Source organism: Diachasmimorpha longicaudata, chromosome 18 (assembly GCF_034640455.1).
Source record: "Diachasmimorpha longicaudata isolate KC_UGA_2023 chromosome 18, iyDiaLong2, whole genome shotgun sequence".
In the NCBI taxonomy this organism is placed as follows: Eukaryota; Metazoa; Arthropoda; class Insecta; order Hymenoptera; family Braconidae; genus Diachasmimorpha; species Diachasmimorpha longicaudata.
Window position 1 is genome coordinate 1,775,143 of NC_087242.1, and position 18,846 is coordinate 1,793,988.

The window sequence follows — 18,846 nt, forward strand, 5'->3', positions numbered from 1 at the left end:
AGTTTTTTCTCCTTGCCTTTATCCATTCCACCGGGCCTCCTCTCCCCCCCTTCCAACAGAGTCAACACTAACGGAAAATGAGCCGAATCACACTCTTCCCCAATCACCAGGTTATCGATAATCTCCCTTCCTCTCTCGTTCGTGATGACATAATCTGTCACTGATCTGCTCGTTCCCTCTTCTCTGGTCCATTCCCCCTCCTCATCTCTTTTACAATTTCCATTCAGAATCGACCATCCTGATTCATCTAGTGCCTTCACTAGAATTCTCCCCTCCTTATCCACCGCTCTCATATCTTTTGACTTTCGCGATCGTTTCTCCTCCTCCACATCCCCTTCGATCATCCCTCCTCTCGTGCCAGTTGACGCATTGAAGTCCCCTCCAATTATCGTTGTAATCCCTCTCTCCCCATCCATCTCTCTCCTAATCAACTCTATCTTGTTCGCCATATCCTTATTTACATAAACTCCCACTAGTTTGCAGGCCCAATCCTTTATCTCTATACTTCCCTCGATCCAATCCTCCCTCTTCTCCACCCCCTCCTACTCTCCTCCGCTGCATAGCTCACCCTTTATCCCCATCAGCATACCTCGCTTCGCTCTCCCTTTATTGTGTTCTCTCGTCGCCAGCTGCACCTTCCACTTGAAATCCTTCGATAGTTCCCTTCTAACTCTTTCCCAACCTCTCTCTTCCAGCCATGTTTCCATTAGAACCACGACATCGTTTTCCTGAAGCCTCCTCCAGAAATCCTTATCCTTTCCCTCCAGCCCCCTCACGTACCAGAATGTAACTTTAACTTTTGCTCTCTTACTCCCCTTACTAGCCACCCTCCTTACTGTTCCCCCAGCGCCTGTTCTCCTTCTTTTGCTTTCTCGGTCCCTTCTTGCACCTCTATAGCCTCCGCTTCCATATTTCCTTTCTTGCCCTGCTCTCTCAGCTCTGGCATTCTCCACTCTTCTTCCTTTACATTATATAACTTCTCTGTTGCCTCGTCGTACCGCCATCGCACTCCGTTGACCCATATCATCCCCCGCCTAATAGCTACTCCACTGTTCCTCGCTCTTTCCACCATCTCTACCTTCTCCAGATTCCACAACATTTTTCTCTCCTTTCGAGTTCTATCATGGTCTAATACCTCCTGTCTCCCTTTCAGACTTGCCCTACTTCCCATGATCCATCTTTTTTGCTCCTTGTTCTCCAGCTCCACCACAACTGATCCTCTCTCCTTTTTGTCCACCCCCCCCCCGAATTTCTTAACCCCTTTGACAAGGACTCCCTGCGCTTGCATCACCTCTGTGAATAATTTTTCCACTTCCTCTCGTCCATCCCTCTTCCCTACCTGAAATTTCCTGACAATCAAGTTCCACTTTCTTCTCTCCCTTACTTTCTTTTCCTTTTTCCACTCCAGTTCCCACACTCTTCTCTTCAACTGCTCGTTTTCTTTACTTGCCTCCCCTGCGCTCACTGCCCTCCCGCTACTCTCTTCTCCCCCCAACCTCAATCCCTTTACCAACTCCTCCAGTTCATCCATCCTACTCAACTTTTCCTCCAACCGTGTGAGTCTGACATTCGCTTGGGCTATATCGGTCTTTTGCTCCTTCCTCATTTCTATGACTGTCTCTCCTATATCCATTATCCCTTCTTGCATTCGCCTTTTTTCCTCCTCCCATTCATTCTCCCACTTCTCCCATTTCTCATTCATTACCCTTATCTCTCCTCTAATTCCCTCTCCCTCTTCATTCGCCTTCTTCAATGCCCTGACAGTATCTTCCCTGAAACTCAGTAACATCTCCTCTATTCTCTTCAGTCTCTCTCTATCTGCTCTCTCTCTCTGTCCTCTTTCCTCCTTTTCCCATTCTCTTCACCCTCCTCGTCATCTTGTTTTCCTCGTTTGCCGCTCTCACTTACGTTATGCTCTGCCTCGCTCTCTCTTTCCTCCTCTCTCTTCTTCTGCCAAGCCTTCCAAAGCGGTGACGCATTTCTCCCCCCTGCCGTCGCTCTTTTCCACCGCTCAGCATTCGTCCTCCTACCTCTTCTCTTCGCCTGAGCTCCCTCTCCCCCACTCATCCACCCGTCCGATCCGTCCGCAAACTCCACTGGCGACACATACACCGACTCGTTGCATTCCAGCGCTCCCCGCTCTTCGTTGAGCTCGAGCATCTCCGTCCCATTCCGATCGCTTTCCTTCTGACTCTTTCCGCCTCCATTCCCCTCTTTCCGGTGTCCATTTCCTTCGTCGATATCATCGTCCTATATAAGTGGCTCATCTCTCTCCCTGTTTCACCTTTCAGCCACCTCCTCCTATTGTCGCCTCTGTGCCCTCGCACCTTTTTCCCACCAATACCTCTCTCCCCCGCCGCCCCGCTTACCGCGCAAAACTCAACTAACCCTTTCTATCTATTTGCCCCGCTCATACACTCTCTTCCTCTCCTCTCTCACCCCTTCACACTTTTCTCTCTTTCACACACCCCCAAACCCACTCTCACACAAGCTTCCACCTACTTTTCAATCTCCTCAAAAACTAACCTCAAACACCTGATCTTATTTCCCACACTCTTTCCAACTTTCAACCACTTTCACACACCCTTTCACTCACTCCCACTAATTTTCCTCTGCTACTCACCCCTCTCCCTAACCCTTCGACCCTCTCAAAAACTCCACCGATCTTACTTGAAAGCGAAACAATAATACCCCTTGCCTATTCCACTACTGTAACCTCGCAGTCCGGAAACGGAAGTCAGCAATTCACTTTTCATTCTATAAGTATGGCGAACATTCGTCAATTTCCCTTTTTCCTATCCCTGACTTGAAACCGTGCATTGAAAATTATTCCACAACTGTCATTTTAATTATTCTGGAAAAGAAACAAAATATATTCCACTGTCCCGGTTTTTCCTGCAAACACAGGGTTTTTCTCTCATGTGGATAAAATTTTTCAATATTTGAACTGATCAATAGATGTTTTTACATTAATCTAATCTCAAGAAAGAGCCCTCCACCAGCTAATACGAGTCCCATACTTCTAAAAGGATGTGAATTTCAGTCTTGGTTCGGAGCCATGGTTCAAAGCAAAGCCTGTTTTTTTCTTTCAGAAGCTCCACCTTCACGATCATCAGCACCCCATAGGAATTTTCCGACTTTAGAAGCAATATTCAATTTTTGTGGTTTCTCACTGTGCAAATTATATTTGACTTTCAAGTAGTCTGTGAAATAAAATTCTTATTTAGAAGATGCATAATGAGAATCATTGCAGTCAATTTCTTTATGTAGACACTTACCTGTCAAACATTTATACGTGAACGTCGCACTAAAATCTTCCTTAAAGCCATGAACAGCCTTCCTGCCGACACCGCTCTAATGAATCTGGACATTTTTTTTGATTATCGCACCAAGAATGATAGGTATTGTTGCCTCCCAGTTGTCCACTTTTCCCACTTCCATTTCCATGATATCTTTCTGACATTGACGAAAGGATGAAAACAATAATTGTTAATGAAAAAAGCGAGATATAGTACCTTAAATGGAAAATTTATCATAACGAATCTTACCAAATTAACTTGTTGTTGGATAGCGACTTCTGAATTCTCTACATTGCTGTCATCTTGTGGATTTAAGCTTGCGTCAAATTTCAAACACTCATCGAGTTCATCTAATGGGAATGTGCAAGAAAATTTGCTTTTGGGATTCTCCGATCTAAAATGACCTCTCGCATTGGACGCGGTAAAGACTGATTCCTTCAATTTTTCTGTAAGCTTCTTTAGGTCATATTGCCATCTTCTACGCAGTCCATTCAATTTTACGGCCCAAGAGAGTGTCATCAAATCACATTTTAGAGTCAAGTATTCCAAAATTAGTTGGTCGTCTGCATTATTGGTTCATTCTATGAGGTCCAACAAACGAACTTCCAGTCTTTGTTTGTTCTCATTCCGGCTCACTGTTTGAAAAATTGCACTAGCATTCTTATTCAACGTGGTGGTGGTGCTTAGTTCGGACTACTTTAGGCTTGAGACTGCTGGAGCTATTTCATCCGACTGTGGCAGAATACTTCTATCATTTTCGGGAATTGTTGGCATTTGTGATAGCGATTGCGATTTCGCGAGAATAGCTATCACAAATGCCGGAATGAGAACAAACAAACACTGGAAGTCCTCTCCAAGGACGAAGGAGGTTAGACGAAGGAACACATGGACATCTACTAAAATCATCGAATGACCAGCTGTAAAAAGCATACTGGATGAATCCTGAAATGCGAAAAGTTGAAAATGTACTTTAATATTGGTCTAGAGAAGGTTAGACGAAGGAACACATGGACCTCTACTAAAGTCATCGAATGACCAGCTATAAATAGCATACTGGATGAATCCTGAAATGCGACAAGCTGAAAATATAGTTTCCTAAGTTCTAGGAGCTGAGCACCTCGGGCCCAGCGGGACCCAGCGAATGCGGCCACTGACCAAAGTGGGAGCCGCAGGTTACAAGGGCGGGCGGAAGGGAGCGCCAACTGAGCCAGATGGTCCGGAGGGTGCCCCCGAGACTGTCGAGGAAGGCGGTCGCGAGGGTGGGGCGCGGGAGGGCGAGGAGGGCTCCCTCTTACAGAGGGACCCCCTTGCTGTCGCACAGCCCCCACCGAGCGGACGCGCAAGGGGCCGGAGGGGAAGGCCGCCTCTGGGGAGGGGCGACTCAGCAGGGCTGTCGCAGCCTTGCGGTGGAGCACACAGACATATGTATAGGAGCTCTGGCATCACGGAGGCTCTGTTAAAAGCTTATCGGGAGGCGAGGAGTTTTTCTATGCCCGGGGCGACCTGAGCCCCAGGGCCTGCATTGCTGTCAGAACAGCGTGCGGAGCCAGGGGAATGGTTAACTTCTGCCACAGAGACCTGGTGGCGGTTGTCATGAGGCTTCAGGGGAAGGCAAGAGCGGAGGACATTGTTTTCTGCTCGGCCTACTTTCCGCATGACTCACCGACACCACCACCTACTAAGGAACTGCGTGATCTGGTGAACCACTGCAGAGCTAAAAGGCTGCCACTCATCATAGGATGCGACGCAAACGCGCAGAACGTGGTGTAGGGCAGTGAAAGATGTAATGACAGGGGCACTGCTCTCCTGGAATTTATGGCAGACGTGGACCTGGAAATCCTAAACAGGGGCTCGAGGCCCACATTTGTCACCTCGCGCTGTCAATGTATCATTGACATAACCATGTGCACCCGCCGACTGGCGGGGCGATGCATGGACTGGAGAGTCGACCGGGAGGACACACATTCCGACCATCGACGCATTAGATTTAGCATTGAGGGTTGTGCCAAGCTACAGCAGTTTACCTGCGCAGAAACCCAAGGGCCACCGACTGGGACTCCTTTGAGAGGAACCTGCAGGAAAGGCTCAGGGTAGGACGCGTCAGGCCCTGCAGCCCGAGTCCCTCCAGATGGCATGCCCGGCTAAACGATGCAGGCAAGGGAACAAAGTGCCTTGGTGGAGTCGAGAACTGGACAGGCTGAGAAGCCAGTCCAGGAGACTCGGTAACCGAGCGTACAGATCCAAGAGAGGACTGGACTCTGTACAGAAATGCGCAGGGGGAGTACAAGAGGCTCATCAAACAATTAAAGGAGCTCACCTGGAGAACATACTGTGAGTAACTGGAAGCACTATCAAGGGTCTCCAGACTTCGCAGGGTTCTCTCGGGGGTCCCTGCACAGAGGTTGGGTGGAATCACGCTGACAAGCGGAGAGACCATCACAGAACCGCGAGAGGTCCTTCAGCATCTGGTTTGCGCGCACTTTCCGGACTCTATTATGGAGCACCCAGCAGAGTGCCCTGAGGCAGACTGGATGCGATCAGGAAGCGGCGATCTCGACTGGGAGCTAGCCGCAAGAATAGTAACGCTGGACAGGCTGCGGTGGGCGGTGGACTCCTTCGAAATGCACAAGAGCCCGGGTCCGACCGGAATATATCCGGCCCTCTTGCGAAGAGGGGGTCCATTGCTCCCGCGCAGACTGCTACCGGCACTGAGGGCCTGCCTAGCATTGGGCTATGTGCCCAGCAGGTGGCGGGAAGTCAGAGTTGTTTTTCTCCTTAAGCCGGGTAAATGCAGCTATGATAATGCAAAAGCCTACCGACCGATCAGTCTATGCTCCTTCCTGCTGAAGACGCTAGAAAGACTGGTGAGACAGGCACATTAAGGAGGGGGCACTGAAAGCAAACCAGATATGGCCCTCACAACATGCATACCAAGCTGGCAGATCAACTGCGACTGCATTGCACCATTTGATTGGCATAATAGAAAACGCAAAGGGAAGGAAGGAGGACACCCTCGGTGTCTTTATAGACATATAGGGAGCCTTCGACAATACTTCCTTTGACATGATGGAGAAAGCGTCATTTGGGATCGAGGCGTCGGTCACCAAATGGATAGCCACCATGCTCCGAACCAGAGTTGTCCACTCCACCCTCGGAGACAGTGCGTTAAGGGCTGCGGTGCGGTTGCCCGCAGGGGGGGGGGGTAATCTCCCCTCTGCTGTGGCTCCTTGTTGTCGACGGCCTCCTCACTGGAATCGAGGAGCTGGGGGTAAGGACAGTGGGCATATGCGGACGATGTGGCACTGCTGGTAACTAGCAGGGACGCGAGCATGCTACATAGCAAGATGCAGAAAGCGCTGTACTAAGTTCAGCAGCGGTGCACATCGAAGGGCCTGAGGGTAAACCCAGGCAAGACGGAGATGGTGCACTTTGCAAGCAAAAGGAAGGGTGTCGTTAAACCCCCCTCCATTTACAATACCGAACTGAACTTCTCTGGAGAAGTCAAATACCTAGGTATCTGGCTCGACAAGAAGCTTAGCTGGAAAAAGCATATCGCCATGCAAACCAATAAGGTCACTATGACATACTGAACGTGCAGGCGAATGTTCGGAAGCACATAGGGGCTAAGACCAAGGATAGTCAAATGGATCTACACGGCCATAATGACCCCACAGCTTACATACGCAGCCGTTGTGTGGTGCACGGTCTTAAATAAGGCCTGTCACAGGAAAGCGGTGGACAGAGTCGGCAGGCTTGCGATGCTGAGCATAGCTAGGGCCCTTCGAACGACACCGAGCTCAGCACTGGAGGCCCTGCTCTGCATGCAATCGCCACACCCGATTATAAGGGAGGAGGCGACAAAATCGACTGCAAGACTGCGGCTACAGGGAACCTCGAAGGGAGCCAGGATTGGGCATGCTAGTGTCCTCCGCGCAGACAGAGAGCTGGAAGGGCTACTGTCGCGCGGTGCTGACGCCTACGGACCCAGATGGCACTTTCCCAGGAACTTCTGTCTACCTTAGATGGCTAGTCTGGTATATTCATGGATCTGGGGTGAGCGGACGAGCAGGAGCGGAGTTCTGGTCTGAGGAGCCCGCAATAGTAAAGGCCATCGGGCTGGACTCGCACGCAACCGTGTTCCAGACAGAGCTGGCTGGCCTGAGGACCTGCGCCGGGATGATCCTGCAGAAAGGGACAAGGACAAAAAGATCTTCATCTACTCAGACAGCAGACGCGCGCTGAGGGCAATAATCAAATATGAGTGTTGCTCAAAACTAGTCGGTGAATGCGTCGAGGTGATGGAGGAAATCGCCGTAAACAATCGGCTAGAGGTGGCTTGGATTCCGGGCCACACTGGTATCAGAGGCGATGAGAAAGCCGATGAGCTAGCCAAGAACGAATGCAGATGGGTCTCTCAGGGGGGACTGGAGCGCGTGGGCGTGCACACCGACTTTGTGAAGGACCTGGTCAAGGAACGTGGAGACAGGAGGATTGTGGTTAGGTGGGGCTCGGAAACGGGCGCCAGACACACAAAATCCCTCTTGGAAAGACCCACTAGGAAGATTGCAGAAGCTCTGTTGGGCCTAAACAGGGCTAAGCTCCGAGCTATAGTGGGGCTTATCACTGGACACTGGCCCGTGGCTCTGTACCTATCGAGGAGAGGTAAAAGGACTGACCCCCTATGCAAAAGTTGCGGGCTGACGGAGAAGGATCCTCCTCACCTATGCACAAGATGCAGCAGGCTCGATGAAGTCAGATGGGACGTTTTTGGGCCTGCATGCATAGATATACATGTCGACAGGGACGGTATCAAGGGTCTCGACGAGTTAACGCGTAGGGCACAGATAATCGAGACCAGCGACTAGACGGCTGCCTAAAGGCAGGGTGTAAAATGGCCGGAAAGCTGATTCCACCTCTAGACTTAAGAGGACCGTCTAACGGCAATAAAAGTCAATAAAAGTCAAAGTCAAGGCCTATCAGGCCTCTTTTTTATTTTTATAAAGAAAAAATAGGAATTAATAATGTTGGATAATTAATAGAAAATAATAGCGTATTTCCAAGAAAAAAATATTCTTGCTATCGCAATTTATGATTTCGTTTTTTTTTATTAGCCATTAAGTTGCGTGAATCTGAATGAAATGAATATTTCTATTTGATGATTTCGAATATTGGCAAAGTTAATTCAAAGAAATATCCCTAGAGGGATTATTATTATTCATTTTTCAAAGTTACGTTTGCTATTGTGATGAAATTTATTTCAGTTTGCTTTTTTCTAAGGGAGATAAGTATTAAGTTGTTGAAAAATCTTATTTTTAGATTTGCATTGAGCAGAATGCCTTGATTCATATAAAAACCACGTGAGTTTGAATTATCTCTAAGGTAATTTATTAATGTTTTCTATTTTCTAAAATCTTTTTATTTCATTCTCATTGGATTGCACCATATAAATACTCGTAAATAACGTAGAATGGTGCAATCCTATTGGCCAAGATTTGGATGGGAAAAATAATCGCATATAATACCACAAGAGCTCCGAAATTATCGGATATTTCCCGATAGGTTCGTTGCAAACAAATGAACGTGTCAAGTTTTCCAGTTTAAAAATCACGAGCGCGAAGCGCGAGTGATTTTTCTGGAAAACTTGACGAGCTTATTTGTTTGTAGGGAACCTTGAGGGAAATATCAGATAATTTCGAAGTTCGAGTGGTATTCGGGGGATTATTTTTTGCATCCAAATCTTGGCCGATAGAATTGCACCATGAGACATAATTTTCAACGAATTGCCATTAATCTGTCAGATACAATTGAGGGTTACTTCAACATTTGTTTTTTTTTATATATATCAACATGCAAAATTTCCAGTGAAATTTCCAAGAATATCCGCTGAAATACCGTGTTGACTATACAAAATAACGTCGAATGGTGCAATCCTATTGGCCAAGATTTGGATGGGAAAAATAATCGCTGAAATTCGAAGTAGGCTATACAAAATATCAACAAATGGTGCAATTCTATTGGCTGAAATTTGGACGGGAAAAATAATCACAAAAAATTCAGACAAAATTTTTTAACAGTCCATCGCTAAGAAGTTTCACTTCTTTCGTGCATGAATTTCATACCCATATTTTTTTTATTTTATACAGATTTAGATTTTAACTTTACTTTGGTTACGCAAGTTGCTCAGTACTTGCATACATTCTTTTTCCAATGATTTAAAAAATGTACGACCTTCGTAAGCTGGAAAATATTCCAGGATTCGGAAGCCATGAAGCATTCACTGATGTCCAGGGTCCATAATCCACCGAATTGTTGCGTTGCTTCAATGTCCGCCCCAGCAATACCCCACTCACCCAACCATTACAGTCGGTTAGTTTCCAAAATATTCCACTCGCTTATTACGAGATTGTCCAACGCATTCTTGGAACGACCAATCAAATGACTAGGGAGGTGAGCACGCCGAGAGAGTCTGTTTGCTTTTCCACCGAATTTCATAATTGTACACACATGCACACACATATACACACACACGCACACATACACACACGCACATATATTAGCCCTACTCGCTCTGGGATGGCGCTATGGATTGCCCAGTGACCTATCTAAGATAATCAAGGTTCCTGACCCCGACCCCTACGGCGACACCTGAAGGATTATTCTTATTCGGGTCATGTGACCTCGAATGTAAGACAATTGCCTCCGTCAGACCCAGGAATTGTCCTCATTCTTCTTCCGGTCGTGATACAGTTCGCTAGCAAGTGTTAGCCCTTAATCACAATTTATTGTTAAAAGTGCCACGTGCAATCAATTGATCACCGCATAAGTTAACATTGTACCGCGTTTAATTATTTTAATCGTACAGAATCTTTATACCGACCTTCGACGCAGTGTAATTATTTGACATTAATTTTAATAATAAAAGTGACTCTATTTACTGATTAACACGTGCAGTGAGTTTTTGATCCTAAGGAATATCCTCCCGTATCCACTTTTATCTCATCCATCAATTAAAAATACTTCCTGAACAAGATCCCAGCTCAAACAAAGTCAGATAACAGGTCGTATCAGGGAAGGTTAATCCTATCACTTCAATGTATAGGATCCGGGGTATACTGCGAGAAAAAAAACCCAACAATGTGACCACGTTATCAATATCTTTATTAGCCGTAGCGTAAGTCTATAATACACAGTAATGAAGGCGTTTACTGAAAAGTATATTCAGCGTCGATGTCCGCGGTAGTACTGGTCTTTAGAGACATTTGTATGCTCACCAGTGGGGATCTCCGTACCCACAAGTGTATGTGTGAATGCGTTCGCGAGAGTTATAACGAACGCGGGACGATGCGCTACGAATTGAAATTTCAAATTTTTACAGTATCTGTGTTTATGTGAATAAGTAAAAAAATATGATTTATATATCATGCAGCGAATTGTTTCAAAAGCAGGACGAACGGTATCTCCATTTCCTACAAACAAAAGGAAAACAGTTCCTGCTGAGCACGTCTTATGAAGCTGATCCTCTTCTGAAAAGGAAGCATACAACATACAACATATCTTATAGAAAAATTCGAATCGAGTCAACGTCTTGCAAGAAAACTTGGACATAATCTAACAACACAATTGTAAACAAAGCTCTGGAATTTCTATCGTTGCAATCCAGATGAAAATAAATGATTGTCCTATCACATTGAAAGACTAAAATAATTTAGAAGACCAAGGTTGATCGATTTAACAACAAAAAGTCAATTCATAAACTTGTGGTTCAGAAATGTCCAAAAAATTCGTTAAATTGATGAATTAACCGAAAGTTACCTGTTCAATGGTATTTGGATCCTCAGGTCTCCCGATTTATATGTCAGCATATAAATTAGTCAATCAATGTATATTATGGTACCTTTTTATTGGAAACATGTTGACCTTGGTTGATTATTATTAAAAGTATGACCAAAAGAAATTGTTTTCAGCGAAACGAGGACAAAGAAAAGAATTTCGAGAAATGAAGTGATCAACCTACGCGTAGTACTCAATCAGCCTGTTTGCTTCCCTGAATCCTGTCATCACGGCACCATGCACTGTAGAGTAATAATGGCTATGCGTAGCTTCACCAGCAAAGAGAATAATCTGAAAATACAAGCGAATGAAAAAAAATCTTTATGTCTGGCAAGCTGTCAGAAAATTAAATTGCCGATTAAAAATAAACGGAGAATCTAGTGTTATTGACATGCCATGATTAATTTTGTCACGTGGTAAATTGTCACTTTCATGAATTAGCCAGCTAGCCCGCCCTTTTCCCTTGACGGCCCGAAAACGGAAAGAATTATCTAAAGGGCGCCAGTTATTCTTTGTCTCGATGGAAACAACAAATAGAAGAACGTAGTCGAAGCGGCAAATTATGACAACGAACCAAAATTATAACATAGACGTAGATAAACTTCAAAGTAAGGGTCAAGAAAAAGACAGTAGATGCTCGCGCTGCTCAGGGGATAGGTTGGCGCTGGGTCCACATGGACAGCCTAACTTTTTGTCTCGACAGTTGAATCCCTGCACAGTAGTGCTCTCACCGTTGGAAAATTCTCTGTACAGTTGAACAAGTACAAACGGAGCCCCCCCCCCCCCCCCCGCATAGAACTATCATCGAGAATGAGACTTAGAAATATAATTCTATGTGAAAATAGCAGAAAGTACGTGATCGAAATGCAAATTATTTGGTATTACTGCCACCAAATTTCAACTGTTATCGCCGAGCTTCTTAACGTGACCAATGGCCATGATCCTGAAATGTATTCACTGGAATATTTTGTCAATATTCATCGTAGGCCTCCTACCCCAGTTGAATGAAATTGCAAAATATAAAATTACTATATGAAATATTAATCTAGCTTTGTAGACTATACTCACGGGTTTGTTAACACCAGTTACGATTGGATGTGCCAGATCACTCGCCCAAACGTTTCTGTCCTCTGAAGTCAAACTTCTGAAGCTATAGGACCCACGAAAGCTTGAATCTGAATGCCACTTTGATGTCAGAATTTTATCTGGAGAGGGTATGATATATTTTTTGTCCAGGAATTTCTTCAAAAGTCCATAAATTTTTTCCTTCACTTCGCATGCTGGGAGAGTCTCCATGTCTCGAGCTCCCTCGCCTGTGATCCAGCCGCACAGAATCCGAGGCTGATAATCTACAGTGAAGAAACCAAACACATCAAGTAGCCAATGATCTTCTGCAGGAGTTTCCTCTAAGAATTTTTTCTTCTCTTCTTCGGGCCAAAGAAATTCGAAATCTGCCGCTTCCGTTGGCCACCACTGATGAGAAAATTCTAAGAATATTTTATTGACTGTTCCGATATTCAACCCATTTATGGCGAGTTCTTTCGATCGGGGCAGCGGGGGATTGAATAAGGAGGTATAGTCATGTTTCAAAACACCTAAGGAAGCCGTGAATATCACATTATTTGCTTTGATATCTTCTCCTGTGTGGGTTGTAATCGTAATCTCGTTTGGATTTACATAATCAATTTTTTTTACTTCTGTAGAGCACCTAATATTTTCAAAGATAGGGAAGACCTCCAAATGATCCGGATGTTTATGCTGAAATAAGATAGTATGAATTAATAGATGTTCCTTACATACGGTGGAAGTACCAGTAATCGAAAATGGAGCATTTTCTTTATTGTTGTTATTCCGTTTCTTTTAGTTGCATTCTACTAAAAAGCCGTTTCTCCTAAAAGCTAATGAGAAAACACACCTTACCTTACTTCTGTGAAATAAGCGGCAAGTTTTTGACGTTTCAAGTTTTGGACTTTCACGGCTGTGTATATTTATATTATCGGTTTCCACATGAATACAACTGCGTTCGATTTCAACATTCTGTCGACGTTTCGCAAACATTGTAGTCTGCATTTTCACGACGATAAGCTCCGATGTCTGTTTAGCAATTTTTTTGCTTGTTAAACAATGAAATCTGAAAGTTTTATTCTGGGATTCTGTCTAAAGGGTTGAGTATCGGTACTTCCACTGTATTCTTTACCTACTGTTTCTGTAATTGCAAGACATTGAATGCAGTACCCTAAGAATATCAAGGAGGGTTTTGTATCCTCGATTCTTCCAATTTAGCAGAAGGTCACCATCACAATGCTTGTATTCCGCTAGACCTTTAGCCGAGACGTTAAACCAGCTATCGCTGCACTGTATACTATTGTCAAACTTTCCCATCCATTCTAGTATTTGGCTTGCCCGTGCTTCGTCAGTGAATCGATTTTTCTCATAGTAATCGTTAAATCTGGAAATAAAATTAATAAATTGAGATAACCAGCAATTACTCACATATAATACCACAAGTGGTTCAAAATTATCGAATATTTCCCGATAGATTCGTTGCAAACAAATGAAGGAGTCAAGTTTTTCAGGCTAAAAAATCACGAGTGCGAAGCACGAGTGATTTTTCCTGAAAAACTTGACGACTTCATTTGTATGCAGGGAACCTAGAGGGAAATATTCTATAATTTTGAAGCTCGAGTGGTATTCAGGGGATTATTTTTCCTATCCAAATTTCGGCCAAGAGAATTGTGCCATGACATGAAAAGAGGTTTATTTGGTTAAGTGTCGTTTGTTTACCAAAATATTCAAAAAATTATCGCATGTAATACCACAAGAGCTCCGAAATTATCGGATATTTCCCGATAGGTTCGTTGCAAACAAATGAACGTGTCAAGTTTTCCAGTTTAAAAATCACGAGCGCGAAGCGCGAGTGATTTTTCTGGAAAACTTGACGAGCTTATTTGTTTGTAGGGAACCTTGAGGGAAATATCAGATAATTTCGAAGTTCGAGTGGTATTCGGGGGATTATTTTTTGCATCCAAATCTTGGCCGATAGAATTGCACCATGAGACATAATTTTCAACGAATTGCCATTTAATCTGTCAGATACAATTGAGGGTTACTTCAACATTTGTTTTTTTTTATATATATCAACATGCAAAATTTCCAGTGAAATTTCCAAGAATTTCCGCTGAAATACCGTGTTGACTATATAAAATAACGTCGAATGGTGCAATCCTATTGGCCAAGATTTGGATGGGAAAAATAATCGCTGATATTCGAGGTAGGCTATACAAAATATCAACAAATGGTGCAATTCTATTGGCTGAAATTTGGGTGGGAAAAATAATCACAAATATCCCCACACACAACCACCCGCTTTATCCGGTTGGCTCACTTAATCAGAAATAGTAGATTATGGCATGAGGACGATATGTTTTTTTAGGCTGAAGAATCAAACGGTTGGATCACGTTGTTTTAAATCAGCACTAGGTCGTATTTTGTTACGTGATAATTTATTTAGAAAAGACGAAAAAAAAACTTTCACAATTTTTATAAATTTACAACAATACTTAAATTAAATGCGAGGAATTTGAATATTGAATTCTGTTCGTACAAGTTTCCTCCGCGATCGGTTTGGCGACTCGATTCTTTTCGGGGTGGTAAGTCCCGAAATATTCCTCCTTGTTTGGAACGGTGGTTAAACGGATGACTGTGATGAGACGTGAACCATCACAGTTTTGGGCGGGATAAATTGACTGGAGTTGTTCACACTTTTGCACTATATTTGTTTATTTAGAAAAGACATTCAATAACTTACTACTTATGCAATCGATGGGAGCTTCACTTGTCATGGGCTAATTAACTTATTAATCATTTCTATATTAATATTAGAATGGTGATTAAAGAGATCGTACACACTAGCAGAGCGACCGGTCTCGTTAGTAGCAGAAATATTGACGACAGAGCTAGGTCTTGTCCTTTTGAATATTGGGTTTTGACTGTCTTAGTCCTTTTTTTTATCTGGGATTTGCATTAAAATTTAGCTCCAGGAAGGAAGGGGAACTGTACAACTATTGGTCTAAAAGGTCAACACCTCTCGTGTCATTGGTCAAAAGATTGTCGGGGGGGGGGGGGGTTAGCCCATTTGCCACCTCTTCTACAAGGTTCCAATTTCCTGGATCTTCTGCGCAAACCGTTGACCCTAATTGTGGACAAATTCCACAATTACTTAATGACACGGAGGGTCGATAGTTTATAATCGGGATCCGGAAAAGTGTTATAAATAGCAAAAACTAGAAAACGTGTTTCCTAGAGTCCCTTGAGGATTAAACTAATAAAAGTGCCCGTGGACCCTAAGAATTAAACTTGTAAAGTTTTACTAACAAAATTTCTATTCCTTATTGCTAAATTGAGGCCCGAACATCCTGCCCTCGTTGAGAGTTGATACCTTTCAACAAATTTCACAACAAAGATGATTGTTCAGCATACTCGAATCTACGAAGTAGGAATTGGGAAATGGACTTAACAGGACTATGAATATTTACAATTTAATTTTATAGTAATTACTCTCTAGAGTTTTTTTAAATTGTCTGTTTCTTTTTCACTTAAATTCACTACCATATGGCCATGGCCATGGCCATGAGGTCTGGCCATGAGGACAAACGGTTGCTTGAGATTTCAGTGAAATCGGTTTCGGGTATGCTAGTCAATGAATCGCCTATCAAGAAATGAGCAGGGGATAATGCAGTTGGATCATGAGGATCAGCGGACATGGGGGTTAGTGGACGAAAGTTCAGGATTGATTCTATTTCAATTACTAAGGTGTTGAATTCTTCAAATGTTACGAGACAATCTGTGATCCGATATAGATGATGCTTCAACGATTTGACACAGGCTTCCCATAGACCACCCACGTGTGGCACTCTGGGTGGGATAAAATGCCAGTCAATGCCGTCATTTGCTAAACGTCTGTGCATGATTTCATTTCGGGTTTCCGATTGCAGGAATGAATATAGCTCCTTGATTTCGTTTGCGCACCCACAAAGTTTTTTCCATTATCGGAGTACACATTCATTGATTTTCCTCGCCTTGATGTGAAACGTTTAAATGCTGCGATAAATCCTACCGTTGTCAAATCGCTCACTACCTCCAGATGTACTGCCTTGACCACGAAACATACAAAGACAGAGACCCAGACCTTTATTTTATTGCGGTGTTGCGGTTGCGGTGTTTTTTCTCCTTTAAGTAAAAGGGTCCACAATAATCCACACCAACATTCGAAAATGCTCGAGCCTCTGTTACTCGGGCTGCAGGTAGATTACCTATAATGTAGTTAGTAGGGGGTGGTTTAGCTCTGATGCATTGCGTGCAATTATGAATGAGGTATCTAACACGTTGACGAGCATCAAGAATCCAATAGTTTCTCCGTAATGAATATACAATGGTTTGAGCACCAGCATGATATGTCCTTAGGTGTTCGCGACGTATCAATAAATCTACGACATGATGATGTTTGGGAAAAATCAAAGGATGTTTCTCCGAGTAATTGATATTGGCGTTTTTCAGTCTACCTACTACTCTTGTCAAACCTTTCGCATCTAGGTATGGACTCATTGCTAGCCATCTATGCTTGGGTGGGAGTTCAGTTCCTTGCTTCAATATTCTCAATTCGGCGTTGAAACATGCCGCTTGTACCAATCTCATGATGTGATCATTTGCGTCTTGAATTTCATCCACGGTTATTGGACCTTTCTTCTTGGTCGCTAAGCGTAGGAAAAGAGCCATGACTCTCCTCAGTTTTCCAATACATGATAATTTACTCAGGAGTCTATTGTGGGTTGTACTCAAGAGGCAATAAACCTTCCGCAGCTCGGGTACTTCTGGAGGGATAATGAGTTTTGATTCTGACCATTTATCTACTGTTGAATTGAGCGATTTAGGTCCTGTCTTCCAGTTGATGTCTTCGGTGAAATCTTCTGGCAGACATCCTCTGGAAATATGGTCGGCTGGATTGTCATTGGTCCTCACGTGTCTCCATTCTGCATTGGAGCATTTCTCCAAGATTCCCGACATTCTGTTTGCCACGAAGATTGTGAGTTTGTGCGGAGGAGTATTTATCCAATGCAGGGCAATCATCGAATCGGACCAAAGCACTCAACGCGTAATTTTTTGTGTGATTGTATTTTCAACGGACTCAACGAGTTCAGTTAGCAATAATACGGAACACAATTCAAGTCTCGGGATCGTAGCCTTTTTATTGATAGGGGCAACTCTAGATTTTGCGCAAAGCAGGTACGTTTGGGTCTCATTGCTGCGGTCAGTTGTCCTCAGGTAGACACACGCACCATAGCCCTGATCGCTAGCGTCGCAAAAGCCATGTAGTTGTACCTCCCTAGCTTCCGAGAGAATTGTTTTCCTTTGAAACTGCGTATTGTTGAGTAAGGGGAGTTGTTGCAGATACGTTTCCCAGTCTGTATGTATAGACAGAGGGACTGGGTCATCCCAACCGAGTTTCTCCTTCCACAATTGCTGCAAGATGATCTTTCCTTTCATGATGACAGGTCCAACGAGTCCAAGGGGATCGAATATTTTAGCGAGGTCGGAAGAAATTTTTCTCTTGGTGACATTTTTAATGAATGGTATTGGTTCAACGGTATATACCATGGAGTCATTCTTTGAGTTCCCGTAAAGCCCTAATACCTTTATTGTTGCATCGTCGCCACCTTGTAGTTGTATATTAACGTTCGTTTCAGGTAGTCCCTTGAGAACCCCTGGGTCGTTTGAGGCCCACTGTCTCATGTTCAGGTGTCCTTTCGTGAGAATGAAATTAATATCCTCTCGAATTTTAATGAGATCTTCCTTATTGTCTGCACCGGTCAATAAGTCATCAACGTACATGTCTCGCTGGATTCGTAGAGCAGCTTCTGGGTAATCATGGCCTTCATCGCTGGCTAATTGCTGGAGGTAACGGATGGCTAAGAAGGGCGCAGAGGTAACGCCAAAGGTAACAGTGTTCAATTCGTACGTCTGAATATTGTTTGACGCGTCAACCCAAAGAATGCGCTGATACTTCCTGTTCTTTGTTCACCCAGAACTGTCTATACATTTTTTCCACATCTCCGGTGAGTACGTACTGATGAGTTCTGAAACTGTTTGAGTTGTAGACGAGGATGCGGTGCCGATTTGGGATCAATGAGAAAATTAAGAAAATACACGAGACACTTTAGACTGATAGGAGATGCACTGTATAATTTATTGTGAAACAATTTGAGGTGTAACCTCGCGTCTTTCGAGAAAATCTTGTTACAATAGAGTTTAATGATTTTAATTCACGCACTTCTGGTGATGTACTAATAATTATAGAGTTTTTAAATTACGCGATTGAAAATCAGAGGGTTTTTGAGATTTTAAACTGAGAATATCTGCAACCACTTGCACGTCTGTTGCTCGTTAACGTTGTAGCAGAACTGGTGGTCAGAAACGTCCGTTGAGTAGACGAATCTAAACGCGTGGTAGGTTTTGATCCATCTATAGGATTTTGAGAGAAACTATTTGAATTTTAATAACTAAAAGTGATAATTAGTTATCATCGCGATAGGCTCTAATTGGTGATGTACAGTTTGATGATTATGGAAAACACTATTTTTAGATAAATTGAGTCCGATTCCAATTTGCGAATATTCTATCGAGAATTGCTTATTGCGTATTCACTGTTGATCGTTGAACT

General features: G+C 43.7%; 4 protein-coding genes across 4 annotated transcripts in view; 2 read left to right on the forward strand and 2 right to left on the reverse strand.

Annotated features, from left to right (window-relative positions):
* Positions 1-568: 568 nt before the first annotated feature.
* LOC135170751 (golgin subfamily A member 6-like protein 1) lies at positions 569-3,440 on the reverse strand. Its single transcript, XM_064136810.1, has 2 exons — positions 3,279-3,440; positions 569-3,203 (listed from the first exon to the last, which is right to left on the reverse strand). The coding sequence occupies exon 2, from the start codon at positions 1,787-1,789 to the stop codon at positions 833-835; it is 957 nt and encodes a 318-aa protein (XP_063992880.1). The 5' UTR covers positions 1,790-3,203; positions 3,279-3,440; the 3' UTR covers positions 569-832.
* Positions 3,441-4,853: 1,413 nt separating this feature from the next.
* On the forward strand, positions 4,854-6,181 carry LOC135170782 (uncharacterized). Its single transcript, XM_064136837.1, has 4 exons — positions 4,854-5,065; positions 5,147-5,389; positions 5,454-5,630; positions 5,674-6,181. The coding sequence occupies exons 1-4, from the start codon at positions 4,854-4,856 to the stop codon at positions 6,179-6,181; spliced, it is 1,140 nt and encodes a 379-aa protein (XP_063992907.1).
* Positions 6,182-7,321: 1,140 nt separating this feature from the next.
* LOC135170783 (uncharacterized) lies at positions 7,322-8,164 on the forward strand. The gene is made up of 2 exons (XM_064136838.1): positions 7,322-7,352; positions 7,443-8,164. Exons 1-2 carry the CDS (start codon positions 7,322-7,324, stop codon positions 8,162-8,164), a joined length of 753 nt encoding a protein of 250 aa, XP_063992908.1.
* Positions 8,165-10,436: 2,272 nt separating this feature from the next.
* The window catches only part of LOC135171036 (spermine oxidase-like), a 59,424-nt gene continuing 51,014 nt past the window's right edge, over positions 10,437-18,846 (reverse strand). Inside the window, exons 3-7 of the mRNA XM_064137319.1 lie at positions 13,327-13,578; positions 13,050-13,260; positions 12,198-12,887; positions 11,314-11,420; positions 10,437-10,822 (exon numbers count right to left, since the gene is read on the reverse strand). Of these exons, the coding sequence (XP_063993389.1) occupies positions 10,804-10,822; positions 11,314-11,420; positions 12,198-12,887; positions 13,050-13,260; positions 13,327-13,578 (1,279 nt within the window). The 3' untranslated portion in view covers positions 10,437-10,803. The remainder of the gene's footprint in view (positions 10,823-11,313; positions 11,421-12,197; positions 12,888-13,049; positions 13,261-13,326; positions 13,579-18,846) is intronic.

What these genes read in the sequence shown, in the direction of transcription:
- LOC135170751 (XM_064136810.1), bottom strand. Translation starts at nt 1,789, where the DNA reads ATGTTACTGAGTTTCAGGGAAGATACTGTCAGGGCATTGAAGAAGGCG.
- LOC135170783 (XM_064136838.1), top strand. Translation starts at nt 7,322, where the DNA reads ATGGCTAGTCTGGTATATTCATGGATCTGGG. An exon ending in GGTATATTCATGGATCTGGG is followed by an intron (nt 7,353 to 7,442) that starts GTGAGCGGACGA and finishes ACCGTGTTCCAG; the next exon opens with ACAGAGCTGGCTGGCCTGAG.
- LOC135170782 (XM_064136837.1), top strand. Translation starts at nt 4,854, where the DNA reads ATGGTTAACTTCTGCCACAGAGACCTGGTGGCGGTTGTCATGAGGCTT. An exon ending in ACCTGCAGGAAAGGCTCAGG is followed by an intron (nt 5,390 to 5,453) that starts GTAGGACGCGTC and finishes TAAACGATGCAG; the next exon opens with GCAAGGGAACAAAGTGCCTT. An exon ending in GCTCACCTGGAGAACATACT is followed by an intron (nt 5,631 to 5,673) that starts GTGAGTAACTGG and finishes CAGACTTCGCAG; the next exon opens with GGTTCTCTCGGGGGTCCCTG.